Source organism: Mesoplodon mirus (genome assembly GCF_964341445.2).
Source record: "Mesoplodon mirus genome assembly, chromosome: 15".
Taxonomy (NCBI): Eukaryota; Metazoa; Chordata; class Mammalia; order Artiodactyla; family Ziphiidae; genus Mesoplodon; species Mesoplodon mirus.
Window position 1 is genome coordinate 73,209,222 of NC_138991.1, and position 15,096 is coordinate 73,224,317.

General features: G+C 36.9%; 1 protein-coding gene across 1 annotated transcript in view; it reads right to left on the reverse strand.

Annotated features, from left to right (window-relative positions):
• HAO1 (hydroxyacid oxidase 1) overlaps positions 1-15,096 on the reverse strand; it is a 58,606-nt gene that overhangs the window by 12,844 nt on the left and 30,666 nt on the right. The window contains exon 4 of the mRNA XM_082644583.1: positions 11,889-12,064. Coding sequence (XP_082500709.1) covers positions 11,889-12,064 — 176 coding nt within the window. The remainder of the gene's footprint in view (positions 1-11,888; positions 12,065-15,096) is intronic.

Below are 15,096 nucleotides of genomic sequence, written 5' to 3' on the forward strand. Positions count from 1 at the left end.
GGAATTCACTGCCATAGAACAGAATAAAGAAAAAAGAATGAAAAGAAATGAAGACAGCCTAAGAGACCTCTTGGACAGCATTAAATGAACCAACATTCATATTATAGGGGTCCTAGAAGCAGAAGAGAGAGAGAAAGGACCCAAGAAAATATTTGAAGAGATTATAGTTGACAACTTCCCTAACATAGGAGAGGAAATAGTCACTCAAGTCCAGGAGGTGTAGAGAGTCCCAGGCAGGGTAAACCCAAGGAGAAACACACTGAGACACAAAGTTATCAAACTGACAAAAATTAAAGACAAAGAAAAATTATTAAAAGCAACAAGTGAAAAATGACAAACAAAATACAAGGGAACTCCCATAAGGTTAACAGCTGATTTCTCAGCAGAAAATCTACAAGCCAGAAGGAAGTGGCACGATATATTTAAAGTGATGAAAGGGAAGAACCTACAACCCAGATTATTCTACACAGCAAGGATCTCATTCCGATTCAACAGAAAAATCAAAAGCTTTACAGACAAGAAAAAGCTAAGAGAATTCAGCACCACAAAACCAGCTCTACAACAAAGGCTAAAGGACCTTCTCTAAGTGGGAAACACAAGAGAAGAAAAGGACCTACAAAAACAATCCCAGTGTCTTCCCTGGTGGCACAGTGGTTGAGAGTCCGCCTGCCGATGCAGGGGACATGGGTTCATGCCCCGGTCCGGGAAGATCCCACATGCCGTGGAGAGGCTGGGCCTGTGAGCCATGGCCACTGGGCCTGTGCTTCCAGAGCCTGTGCTCCACAACGGGAGAGGCCACAACAGTGAGAGGAGTGTGTACCGCAAAAAAAAAAAAAAAAAAAAAAAAAAAAAAAACCAAAACAATTAAGAAAATGGTAATAGGGACATACATATCGATAATTACTTAAAAGTGAATGGATTAAATGCTCTAAGCGAAAGACACAGGCTTGCTGAATGGATACAAAATTAAGACACATATATATGCTGTCTACAAGAGACCCACTTCAGACCTAGGGACACATACGGACTGAAAGTGAGAGGATGGAAAAAGATATTCCATGTAAATGGAAATCAAAAGTAAGCTGGAGTAACAATACTCATGTCATATAAAATAGACTTTAAAATAAAGAATGATACAAAACACGAGGAAGGGCACTACATAATGATCAAGGGATCAATCCAAGAAGAACATATAACAAATATAAATATATATGTACACAACATAGGAGCACCACACTACATAAGGCGACTGCTAACAACTATAAAAGAGGAAATCAGCAGTAACACAATAATAGTGGGGGACGTTAACACCTCACTTACACCAATGGACAGATCTTCCAGACAGAAAATTAATAAGGAAACACAGCTTTAAATGACACAATAAACCAGAGAGATTTAATTGACATTTATAGGACATACCATCTGAAAATTGCAGAATACACTTTCTTCTCAAATGCATATGGAACATTCTCCAGGATAGATCACATCTTGGGTTACAAATCAAGCCTTGGTAAATTTAAGAAAATTGAAATCATACCATGCATCTTTTCTGACAGCAATGTTATGAGATTAGAAATAAATTACAGGTGAAAAAACGTAAAAAACACAAACACATGAAAGTTAAACAATACGTTATTAAATAACCAACGGATCACTGAAGAAATCAAAGAGGAAATCAAAAATTACCTAGAGACAAATGACAATGAAAACAAGATGATTCAAACCTATGGGATGCAGCAAAAGCAGTTCTAAGAGGGAAGTTTATAGCAGTACAATCCTACCTCAAGAAACAAGAAAAATCTCAAATAAACAATCAAACTTTACAGCTGAAGGAACTAGAGAAAGAAGAACAAGCAAAACCCAAAATTAGTACAGGAAAGAAATCACAAAGGTCAGAGCAGAAATAAATGAAATAGAAACAAAGAAAATAATAGCAAAGATCAATAAAACTAAAAGCTGGTTCTTTGAAAAGATAAACAAAATTGATAAACTTTTAACAAGACTCAGCAAGAAAAAGAGGGAGAGGACTCAAATCAATAAAATTAGAAAAAGAAGTTACAACTGACACTGCAGAAATACAAAGTATCATAAGAGACTACTGCAAGCAACTCTATGCCAATAAAATGGACAACCTGGAAGAAATTGAGAAATTCTTAGAAAAATATAACGTTCTAAGACTGAACGATGAAGAAATACAAAATATGAACAGACAAACCACAAGTAATGAAACTGAAACTGTGATTAAAAATCTTCCAACAAACAAAAGCCAAGGACCAGATGGCTTCACAGGTGAATTCTTTCAAAATTTAAAGAAGAGCTAACACCGATTCTTCTCAAACTCTTCCAAAAAATTGTGGGGGCAGTACCCCTCCCAAATTCATTCTACGAGGCCACCATCACCCTGACACCAAAACCAGACAAAGATAATACAAGAAAAGAAAATTACAGAGTAATATCACTGATGAATATAGATGCAAAAATCCTCAACAAAATACTAGCAAACAGAATCCAACAATACATTAAACCGATCATACATCATGATCAAGTGGGATTTATTGCAGGGATGCAAGGATTCTTCAATATATGCAAATCAAACAATGTGATACACCATATTAACAAATTGAAGAATAAAAACCATATGATCATCTCAATAGATGCAGAAAAGCTTCTGACAAAATACACTGATTTATGATAAAAACTCTCCAGAAAGTGTGCATAAAAGGAACCTACCTCAACATAATAAAGGCCATGTATGGCAAACCCACAACAAACATAATTCTCAATGGTGAAAAACTGAAAGCATTTCCTCTAAGATCAGAAAGAAGAAAAGGTTGTCCATTCTCACCATTATTCAACATAGTTCTGGAAGTCCTAGCCACGACAATGAGAAAAGAAAAAGAAATAAAAGTAATCCAAATCAGAAAAGAAAAAGTAAAACTGTCACTGTTTGCAGATGACATGATGCTATACATAGATAATCCTAAAGATGCCACCAGAAAACTACTAGAGCTAATCAATGAATTTGGTAAAGTTGCAGGATACAAAATTAATGCACAGAAATGTTTTGCATTCCTATACACTAACAACAAAAGATCAGAAAGAGAAATTAAGGAAACAATCCATTTCACCATTGCAACAAAAAGAATAAAATATCTAGGAATAAACCTACCTAAGGAGACAAAAGACCTGTATGCAGAAAACTGTAAGACAGTGATGACAGAAATTAAAGATGACACAAAAAGATGGAGTGATATACCATGTTCTTGGATTCGAAAAATCAGTATTGTGAAAATACTAAACTACCCAAAGCAATCTACAGATTCAATGAAATCCCTATCAAATTACCACTGGCATTTTTCACAGAACAAGAACAAAAAATTTCACAATTTTTATGGAAACCCAAAAGACCCTGAATAAGCAAAGCAATTTTGAGAAAGAAAAATGGAGCTGGAGGAATCAGGCTCCCAGACTTCAGACTATACTACAAAGCTACAGTAATCAAGACAGTATGGTATTGGCACAAAAACAGAACTATAGATCAGTAGAACAGAATATAAAGCCCAGTGGTAAACCCACACACATATGGTCACCTTATCTTTGATAAAGGAGGCAAGAATATACAGTGGAGAAAAGACAGTCTCTTCAATAAGTGGTGCTGGGACAACTGGACAGCTACATGTAAAAGAATGAAATTAGAACACTCCATAACACCGTACACAAAAATAAACTCAAAATGCATTAGAGACCTAAATGTAAGATCAGACACTAAAAAAATGCTTAGAGGAAAACATAGGCAGAACACTGTATGACATACAACACAGCAAGTTCCTTTTTGACCCACCTCCTAGAGAATTGGAAGTAAAAACAAACAAAAAAGAAAACCCAAATAGGACCTAATGAAACTTAAAAGTTTTGCACAGCAAAGGCAACCATAAACACAATGAAAAGACAAAACTCAGGGCTTCCCTGGTGGCGCAGTGGTTGAGAGTCTGCCTGCTGATGCAGGGGACATGGGTTCATGCCCCGGTCTGGGAAGATCCCCATGCCGTGGAGCAGCTGGGCCCATGAGCCATGGCCACTGGGCCTGTGCATCCAGAGCCTGTGCTCCACAATGGGAGATGCCACAACAGCGAGAGGCCCGTGTACAGCAAACAAACAGACAAACAAACAAACAAACAAAAAAGACAAAACTCAGAATAGGAGAAAATATTTGAAAATGAAGTGACTGACAGGGATTAATCTCCAAAATATGCAAACAGCTCATGCAGCTCAATATCAAAACAACAAACAACATAATCCAAAAATGGGCAAAAGACCTAAATAGACATTTCTCCAAAGAAGATATACAGATTGCCAACAAGCACATGAAAGGATGCTCAACATCACTAATCATTAGAGAAATGCAAGTCAAAACTACAGTGAGGTATCAACTCACACTGGTAAGGATGGCCATCATCAAAAAATCTACAAACAATAAATGCTGGAGAGTTGTGGAGAAAAGGAAACCCTCTTTCACTGTTGATGGGAATGTAAATTGGTAGAGCCGCTAAGGAGAACAGTATGGAGGTTCCTTAAAAAACTAAAAATAGAACTAGCATACAACCCAGCATTCCCACTACTGGGCATATACCCTGAGAAAACCATAATTCAAAAAGAGTCATTTATCCCAATGTTCATTGAAGCACTATTTACAATAGCTGGGACCTGGAAGCAACCTAAGTTTCCATCAACAGATGAATTGATAAAGAAGATATGGCACATATATACAATGGAATATTACTTGGCCATAAAAGGAAATGAAAATGAGTTATTTGTAGTGAGGTGGATGGACCTAGATTCTGTCATACTGAGTGAAGTAAGTCAGAAAGAGAAAAACAAATACCATATGCTAACACATATATATGGAATCTAAAAAAATTTGTTCCTGATGTACCTAGGGACAGGACAAGAATAAAGACTCAGATGTAGAGAATGGACTTGAGGACATGGGGAGGGGGAAGGGTAAGCTGGGACTAAGTGAGAGAGTGGCATGGACATATATACACTAACAAATATAAAATAACTAGCTAGTGGGAAGCAGTTGCATAGCACAGGGACATCAGCTTGGTGCTTTGTGTCCCCTTAGAGAGGTGGGATAGGGAGGGTAGGAGGGAGATGCAAGAGGGAGGAGATATGGGGTATATGTTTATGTATAGCTGATTCAGTATGTTATAAAGTAGAAACTAACACACCATTGCAAAGCAATGATACTCCAATAAAGATGTTAAAAAAAAAACATTTTGGGAGATATACCATGTTAGTGGATTGGAAGAATCAATATTGTGAAAATGACTATACTACCCAAAGCAATCTACACATTCAATGAAATCCCTCTCAAATTACCAATGACATTTTTTACAGAACTAGAACAAAAAATCTTAAAATTTGTATGGAAACACAAAAGACCCTGAATAGTCAAAGAAATAGTCAAACCAATCTTTTCTGAGGGGAAAAAAACAGAGGTGGAAGAATCAGACTCCCTGAGTCCAAATTAAATTACAAAGCTACAGTCATCAAGACAATATGGTACTGGCACAAAAACTGAAATATAGATCAGTGGAACAGGATGGAAAGCCCAGAGATAAACCCACACACCTATGGTCAACTAATCTATGACAAAGGAGGCAAGGATATACAATGGAGAAAAGACAGTCTCTTCAGTAAGTGGTGCTGGGAAAACTGGACAGCTACATGTAAAAGAATGAACTTATAACATTCCCGAACACCATACACAAAAATAAACTGAAAATTGATTACAGACCCAAATATAAGGCCAGATGCTATAAAACTCTTAGAGAAAAACATAAGAAAAACACTGACATAAATCACAGCAAGATCTTTTTTGACCCACCTCCTAGAGTAATGGAAATAAAAACAGAGAAAAAAAAATGGAACCTAATGATACCTAAAAGTTTTTGCACAGCAAAGGAAACTATAAACAAGACGAAAAGACAACCCTCAGATTGGGAGAAAATATTTGCAAACGAATTAATGGACAAAGATTAATCTCCAAAATATACAAGCACTTCATGCAGCTCAATATTAAAAAAACAAACAACCCAATCCAAAAATGGGCAGAAGACCTAAATAGACATTTAGCCAAAGAAGACCTACAGATGGTCAAGAAGCACATTAAAAAGTGCTCAACATCACTAATTATTAGAGAAATGAAAATCAAATCTACAATGTGGTATCACCTCACACCAGTTAGAATGGGCATCATCAGAAAATCTACAAACAACAAATGCTGGAGAGGGTGTGGAGAGAAGGGAACCCTCTTGCACTGTTGGTGGGAATGTAAATTGATACAGCCACTATGGAGAACAGTATGGAGTTTCCTTACAAAACTAAAAATAGAATTACCATATGACCCAGCAATCCCACTACTGAGCATATACCTAGAGAAAACCATAATTCAAAAAGCCACAGGCACCCCAATGTTCATTGCAGCACTATTTACAATAGCCAGGTCATGGAAGCAACTAAATGCCCATTGACAGACAAGTAGATAAAGAAGATGTGGTACATATATACAACGGAATACTACTCAGCCATAAAAAAGAATGAAACTGGATCATTTGTAGAGACATGGATGGACCTAGAGACTGTCATACTGAGTGAAGTAAGTCAGAAAGAGAAAAACAAATATTGTATATTAACTCAAGGCATTCTGAAATGCCTTGTGATGCTAAATTTTTCACTTATATACAAAGAAGAAAGACTAGGGAGCTAATATAGTCTTCCGGAGCTGTTTTGCAAATCAATTTTATTCCTGCCAAGTCTTTGCCTGGAGAAGAAATTCTTGGAACTCCATGTGGGACAAGACAAGGAAAGTCAACTGAGGGGCTACTGCACTGTGAACTTCAGTGTCAAATGAGGACAGTATCATGGCATGTTGTGAAGGTCATCCACCCATAAGTTGTCCCAGCACCCATTTATTTCATTAAAAAGAAGCAAGATATTATGCCAAGTTTTCTATTGTTGCAGTAGGGGTACAGGATTATTGGCTGGTATGTGAGCTTCACAAACAGAACTGCAATTAATCCCCTTGCTTTTCAGTTTCCACTTTTCATCCCCCATCTCTGTCACACTTACACACTAGACACCCAGAGCCCCCTGATGCATCCCATGATATGACTTGCTCCTGCTGTCAGCAGTCTCACCAAGACTACCTGCAGAGGCAGTTTTCTTTTCATTTTCCTCCTGTCAACATGATCTCTTACATTTTGTTTCTTTCATAAATTTCTTGAGGTTTCTCTGCTGTTTGTGCCTCTCATTTTCCTTTGCTTTGTTGTCATAAGTGTTATGTATTTTTGGATTTCTATATTTTAATTTCAGTGAGGTCTTAGTTTTGATAAGAGTGTTTTGAACCAAAAGCCCAATATACCATCATTTAAAACATGTTTGAAAAATAGTTCTCTAAAGACACAGCCTTAATACAGTGCAGTCCAATAGAACTTTGCTGTGATGATAGAAATGTTACAGATCTGTGTGGTTCCATAAAGTAGCACATGTAGCCATAGAGTAATGGGAGTGTGGCAGTGTAAGTGAGAAACTGGAATTTTACCTTTATTTAATTTTAATTAACTTGAATGGCCACACTTGGCTAGTGGCTGCCATATTGGCTAGTTCAGCTTTAATGTTTGCATGAGTTTACTACTCTGATAAAGAGATGTAGTGTGGTATTTTTCTAAAAGTCGAGATATAACCATATGTATAACCTTAATGAACAATGTAAAATGTATTTGGAATTGCCCTGGTTATCTAGTTGTGTATGTGATACCAAACATAAAATCAAAATTTAAAAAATCAAAATATATGAACTATATATGAACCCTGTGATTGAAGATGTACGAAATCCTCCTATGTATATGCAGATACCTGTCACCGTGTAGCTATAACCTGTTTTGAGATATTGAATACTGTCAATAAACTGATCCTACACAGTATGAAAAAGAGATTACACCTTAGGCTTAGTAATAAGACCACTTATATTTGAATCCTGTATCTGCTACTTGCTTGCCATGTAAGTTGCAAGTTATTTAACTTTTTCTTGTGCATCAGTGTACTAAATTACAAAATGGGTATAAAGATGCACATAAGATTGGTTTGTGGATTAAAGGAGTTGAATGAATACTTCGAAAGTGCCTGACACATGTTGAGCACTCAGATGAATATGCACTATTATTATTATTATTATTTTCATCTGATGGTGCAGGGAGTGTTAACTAAGAAGATGAGTAGGTAGAAGAAGATTCATTTGCTGGACAATTTTGGCAAGTTTGTTTGAGTTTTGTTTATAACAATAAATTTTCATCCTAGTGAGGATTATGGTTATTATGAGCCTTTCATTTTGAAGTAAGTGCTACTTAAGTCATAGTTTGTTGTCTTCTATCATTTCAAGTGGTTTTCTGTGTTCTTCCAGGCAGTGTTGGGAATGTAGGGAGAAAAGACAGAGTGGTTTGCTCAGAAGATAGGATCATGAGTATCTAGAGAAAAAAGAAAGTAATCATTTAAGACTGGATACGAGCCCCTTTCACTACTTGCTTATGAAATCTTGTCCATAGTTTTACATTTTATTTTAACCCAGAGAGAAAAATATTTCCTTAACGAGAAGGTCAAAATGGTTTTAGCAAAATGTTGATGAATCTTTGATATTTTCATTAATCCCTAGAGTTTACTGGTATGCCATTCCACATTTGTCGATTTGCCAGTTAATACACTAATTGATCGACAAACACAATAGTCAATAGTGAACAGCACTATTTGCTATCTTATTAACACATTATTTCCATACTTAATCTAAAATACCAAAGTGAAATGTAAGTACTCAAGATTTACCCTCAAGCCCTTGGAGTTTCTGACCCAGGACTCTGTGCTATCTCAACAGGAGTTTAGTAACTAAATCCTAGCTCCATGGCAGCAGCTTTGTACACAATCCAGGAACACTGAATATTCTTTGAAAATGTCTTTAAAAACTGTAGATAGGAAAATAATGAGTTAGAGAAGTTTCTGAGAGACCAAAAGCCACTTCAGAAGTGAGACAGCCTAGTTTAAAATATTTTTAATTAAAAAAAACCCACAACTCTAAAAAGCATATGTCTGCTCTAATGCCATTTGTTAGCGTGAGTTCTGGCAAAGACCTAATCCTGCTTCAAGTACATGTTTGGAGTTTGTGTTAGTTTTCCAAAGGCAGAGTTTAACCACAGCAAGAGATTACATCTTGCAGTCCAATTTGCATTCATTAGAATGCAATTCTTAAAATGGTGGTAAGGGGGGATGTTTCACTGAGATCTTCTCAGTTGCCCATGATTTCATGTTCCTACAAACATAATCTGTGTCTTTCTGGGAAAATGGAAATGAAAGAGGATAGATGACTCTCAGTCAGTCCATGTGACTTCTGGATGAAGATCTGTGAAATATTGACACCTGAATTTCCCACAACTGGCCTTGCCACACCTGTCTCCCCTCCACCCAGATTGAGCATGTGTACCACCTGATGTAGTTGTTGTCATAGTGATGATCCTTGTTTGTTAAATAAATGAAATGAATAGCTACAGAAAAACTAGACAATGTAAACTGTACATGTATAGATAAGTTATTTCCTTTCAAATGCCAAATGCCCTATCTCTCCTTCTCTTGCTTTTGTGCTCTATCTAATTATAGATATTCATGTAGTTTTCACTGAGGATTTTACTTAACAAACATTTGGACTGTGTACTGGGTGCAAAACATAATGAAAATATGACAAGCAAGTAAATAATACATATGGATAAGAAGAAAAAAGAGAGGTGATGGTGGTGGTGGTGGTCCTTGGTAAAAATGACCACAGAATGAAGTTCTAGAAGCCAAAGTATTTTTCAACATAACACATGATAGTAAAGTCTAATTCAATAGATTCAGGTCATATCCTAGAGGACAAAGTTGTAGAAAATTATATATACTGGGAATCCAAAATTGAAAAGTTGGTTAAAAAATTAAATGACCTTGGTGTTTTTAAGCCAACTGCCCTGGGCCACTTCTGTGGTGAGAGTGAATTAAATACTTGAAACAGCACTAATTTTGTAAAATAACTACACTCTCTCCGATTCCTCACTGCCATTACTGTAGGTCAGTCACAGTCATCTCTTGTCTGGGCAAAGCAGTTTCCTAAATAGCCTCCTTGACCACAGTTTGGCCACCTCCATTGAGAAGGTCCATTACACAAAGCATGATTTTTCTAAGATGTTAATCTGATGAGGTGGCTTCCCTGATCAATATTCTTAGTGGTGCTCAACAATCTTAAAGTCTACATTCTCTAATATGGCTTATATGTTTTAACACTGTTAACTTGTGACTGCTGTGTTTTGTCATGACTGAAGTCTGAAAAAGAGTCTTTTGACCTGATATCATGGCAAAACTCAAGGATCACCTTTCATTCTGCAATGAAACCTTCCCTAATTCACTTTTATAATTGTCTAAAGCCTATTTTCACCCTCACCCTTATGCTGCATAGATTTCAATCTCAGCACCTGTTAACATCTTATTGCACCCAAATTCTTGTTTTTATGTCTGTCTCCCACAAGAATGGGGTGTCGTTTTGGTCAAGGACCTCAAATTATTTCATTTTAGCACACAGTAAGCAGGATAAATGTTTATGAAATGAATGAGTGAGTGAATAATTGAATGGATGAATGAATGTGACAGATCTTCAGGTTAATACTTTAGTACCTACAGTTGAATATAGCTACAATCATGGACTACAATATGGATGCAAGCAAGGTCAGTGAAACTGTTGTTTAAAGGTGTCTGTAATATCAGGGTATGCTCAATGAAGTATAATCCACAGAAATTTTGAACTAAGACAATGGTCAACAGGAAAGAATGTGACAATTTTGTTTTAAAATCACAGATTAAGACAGATCTTAAAAACTCCACTACTTGAAAGCTTCATTAGGCCCATTCTTTTACTTGTATTAGCTTATTTATGTGTACAGAATATTAAATAAAGTCGAGGACATGCCTAGAGTTTTATAAATAGGGGCTATGGGACTCATACATATTCAAGTAAAGCCTATGAAAAAGTTTTGCTTCTATGTCGTTGTTAACCTTGAGATAAGTTAATAGAATCTCTCATCCTAGAGCCACTTACTTAAACATTTCCATTTAAAATAATATGTTTTGGGCAGTTATTCATATAACAGTACTTAAGAAATATATTCAAAGGCAAGAAAACATTTTTGTGGGTGAGCACATTTACACTCCAAATTATTATAGTCATTGGTACCTCCCTGTGGGATTTGCATACATGTGGATACTGGGGAAGTGGTCAAGTTCCTTAATACCTACGGCTTGATATTTGAGGATTTTAATGTTCTTGTCAGCCTTTCTTTAAAGGGAGGTGATGTGGGATTCACCACACTCAAAAAGTCAGTTCTAGTCATTGGTACTGGGAGGGAACAAAAGAAAAATAGAAAAGGCTCTTTAAACAGGTCTGGCTGTCATAATATCATCCTTGGGGCTTCTTGTCTGAGAGCAGCTGTTGGCACCTTTCAACCAAAGCAATGAACTCAAGACCTTCTACCTAGATTTTGCCAAGCTCTGTGATTTGATGACAGTTCCAAAATAAGGCAATGGCATCCCAATTCTTTAGAAAAGGTAACTTCTTAATTCATGAGAATCCTGTTCTCCTTCAGAATACTACCTAAGAAGGAGGAAATACTTACTAACACCAAAAGGGAGAATTGAGAGATAAGATGTCTCTATTTCCATACTCATTTTTCCTGATTATTTTCCCTGAAAAACTATTATGATCATATCCATAAAGAATCATAAAATCATGGTCAACTCAAGTAGAGAAATAAACAAACCTCTCAAAATGCCTTTTGCAACAATGGGCAGGGATGTCAGTCTTCTCAGCCATTTAATATCCTCCCAGCTGATAGATGGGTCTATTGCTTTAGCCACATATGCAGCAAGTCCACTGTTGTCTCCAAAATTTTCCTTGGGAGAAAATGCTAAATCATTGGTTTCAAAATTTTTCATTCTGAAATAAAGAATTACATAAAATGAGATATTTCCCAAAGTTAAAGATATCTTTACAATGACTCATTCAATGAAAAAAAACAAAACAAAACAGGGTTCCCTTTTCAAATCAATGGGCTGTTCACTCTTCAACCATCTACAGATTGATTGCATTTACACTTTCCATGTTTTGGTGGAGGATTCCAGGCTAAATGTGACAATTGAGTGGACTTAATTGGTCACTTAATGTTTATTTTACATCTTACGTTTTTTACATAAATAAATCAGTTTAAAGGAGAAATGTTTGGTCAAGTTTAAATATCTCTACCTTTTTAATCCAGTTTATGAATATAAACAATAAATTTGATGCTATTTTCAGCCAGCAATGCATACTAATCATAAAGATGAACACTTGCTTGGCGCATCACAATTTACAAAGGGCATTCATATAGCCACAATTTTAAAAGCTTTTGGAAAATAAAATTAATACTCTATAATTCCTATTTTATGTAGAAAATTAAACCAAAGCTGCAGAATGAGATGCCCCCAAGTATAAAACTATCTAAGGCAGCATTTGAGTTCCAAACTGGGTCTCTTGACTCCTAATTACATTTTCTTCACTCAGATCTCAATTGCATTCTGGTAATTGCATTTGACTTCAGAAATCTTTCAAAGTCCTTGTGGAAAATTCTAGAGGAGACTGGAACTGCAGTAACATGTGTTAACAACTTCTGTCTGTTGTCGCTGTAGACTCTTTTCCCTGTCCTACTATTAGTGTGGTGGTGGTGGTTGTGGGCATAGGGAGAATTGGGAAGTGTTTCCCAGCAAATGAGTTGTCAGCTCTTGCTTTTCCCTCTGCCATTTAGTTGCTTTCTCTGAGGCTCTCTGCCTGCTGACTAAGACTCCCCAATCTTCCAGACAATCCTGACCAAGACATGAGTTTTCCAATTATCAAGACCTTCCTTACTTTGCCTGTGATGTGATGGTTAGTTTTGTCAGCTTGACTGGGCTAAGGGATGCCTAGGTAACTGGGTAGAACATTATTTCTGGGTGTGTCTGTGAGATTAGCATGTAAATCAGTAGATTGAGGAAAGATGTGGTTGGGCATCTTCCAATCTGTTGAGACCCCAAGTAGAACAAAAAGGTGGAGGAAGGACAAATTCATTCTCTCAGTTTGAGCTGGGACGTCCATCATCTCCTGCTCTTGCACATTGGAGCTATTGGTTGTTAAACCTTCTGGCTTGGCCAGGACTTACACTATGGGCTCCCAGTTCTTGGGCCTTCACACTCAGACTGGGACTTATACCATTGGCTCCCCTGGTTCTCAGGCCTTTGGATTTGGACTTGTACTACTCTGGTTTTCCTGGGCCTCCAGCTTGTAGATAGTAGATTGTTGGATTTCTTAGCCTCCATAATTGTGTGAGCCAATCCCTCATACTAAATCTTTCTATAGATATAGATACTGATATATAGATATGGATATCCCATTGGTTCTGTTTCTCTGGAGAACCTGACTAATACATATGACTTTTTCTTGCTCTTGGAGCCTGAGTCACCATCTAGGCAGAGGACTCAACTTGTCAAGGGTGTTGATATATAAATACCCCAGCTCCTTCACACATAGGCAGACTAACTCTGAGAAGTATTCTACAAGATCTCCCAGAGTTTCCCAGCAGTGTTAAACTTTAGTTGCCCATAGCTGTAGCTGTCTTGAAAACATGTCCATTGTTCACTACCTCCCCTCCCTTGCACCTCTTCCCTACTCCTTTCATTTTCCAGAAGAACTATTTGTACTCAAAACAGTGCCTCTCACTCTGCTCCTAAAGGAACCCAAACTGAGTCACATCCCATTGAGTTGCTGCCTTCTCCTATGTCTAATTTTGTTAACCCAGCTTAGAACAGTATTTTTCTAATTCATCTGTAAGACTCTGCTACTGGCTTACTCTATACCTGACGTCTTTTCTCTTAGTCTAATATCCTGATATCTTGACTAGATTTTGGCAGTTCTCCAAGCTAGGGATAAAATCTTTCCTGCCTGCACCTCTGACCACTAACTGGATTGATGGCTATCTGGATACACAATGGCACCATCCATGTGACTTACCTGCCCTGCAGACCCAAATCCAATTACCTACTTCATTTCTCTAAAAGGCTGACTTTGAATGATGACAATGATCTGGACTCACCTTGTTGTTCTGCACATTATAAATTACCATGCTAGCCAATGTCTTCTTTGCATAAAAGTACAGCTGTATCTCTCGCTTAGTCATAGGTTTTTATTCCCTTCCACTGGCTCTGCCACTGAACACAGAAAGGATCTTGGAGCCAAGGCTATAACAATTTTTATATAAACTTAGAAGCACATAGGCACACTATTTTTAATTTTTTTAAGAGAATCATAAGACTTCAGGACTTCCCTGGCGGTCCCGCGGTTAAGACTCCATGCTTCCACTGCAGGAGGCATGGGTTCAATCCCTGGTTGGGAAATTAAGATCCCGCATGCTGCACTGTGCAGCCAAAAAATAAAAAATAAAAAAGAGTGAATCATAAGACTTCAATACAAAATTAGGTTTAATGCTTTTAGTGTGTTTTCAGCTAAAACAGCTGGTTGTGTAGCTTGGGTGGCATCTATTAACATAAGGACATGAACATTCACATCCCAAGTAACTCTTTTCAACCACTGGCAAAGTTTTCTCAATAAGGATTGAATAGTTAGTCTAATAATTTCATTGACTCAGGTGGCCATTAAATATCACAGAAAATTCCAACTCCATGAGAGTCATACTGGTATCCATCTATTTGCTGAGTTTTGGTTTGGATTTTAGCTGAAATACTTGGGATTTTTTTTTTAATCAAACCACTTAGGGTTTTACATTTTATCACAGATTTTGGTCTTCTGTGGTCCTCCTAACTTTAATTAAGCTAACCTTCTGATCAATAAACATACTCTTACTATGGAGAGCTATTCCATTACTTAGAAATGATATTAAGTGATATTAAATGACAAACTTCTAAATAATATTGTTAATAAGAAAAAGGTCCAGTCTGTCTATC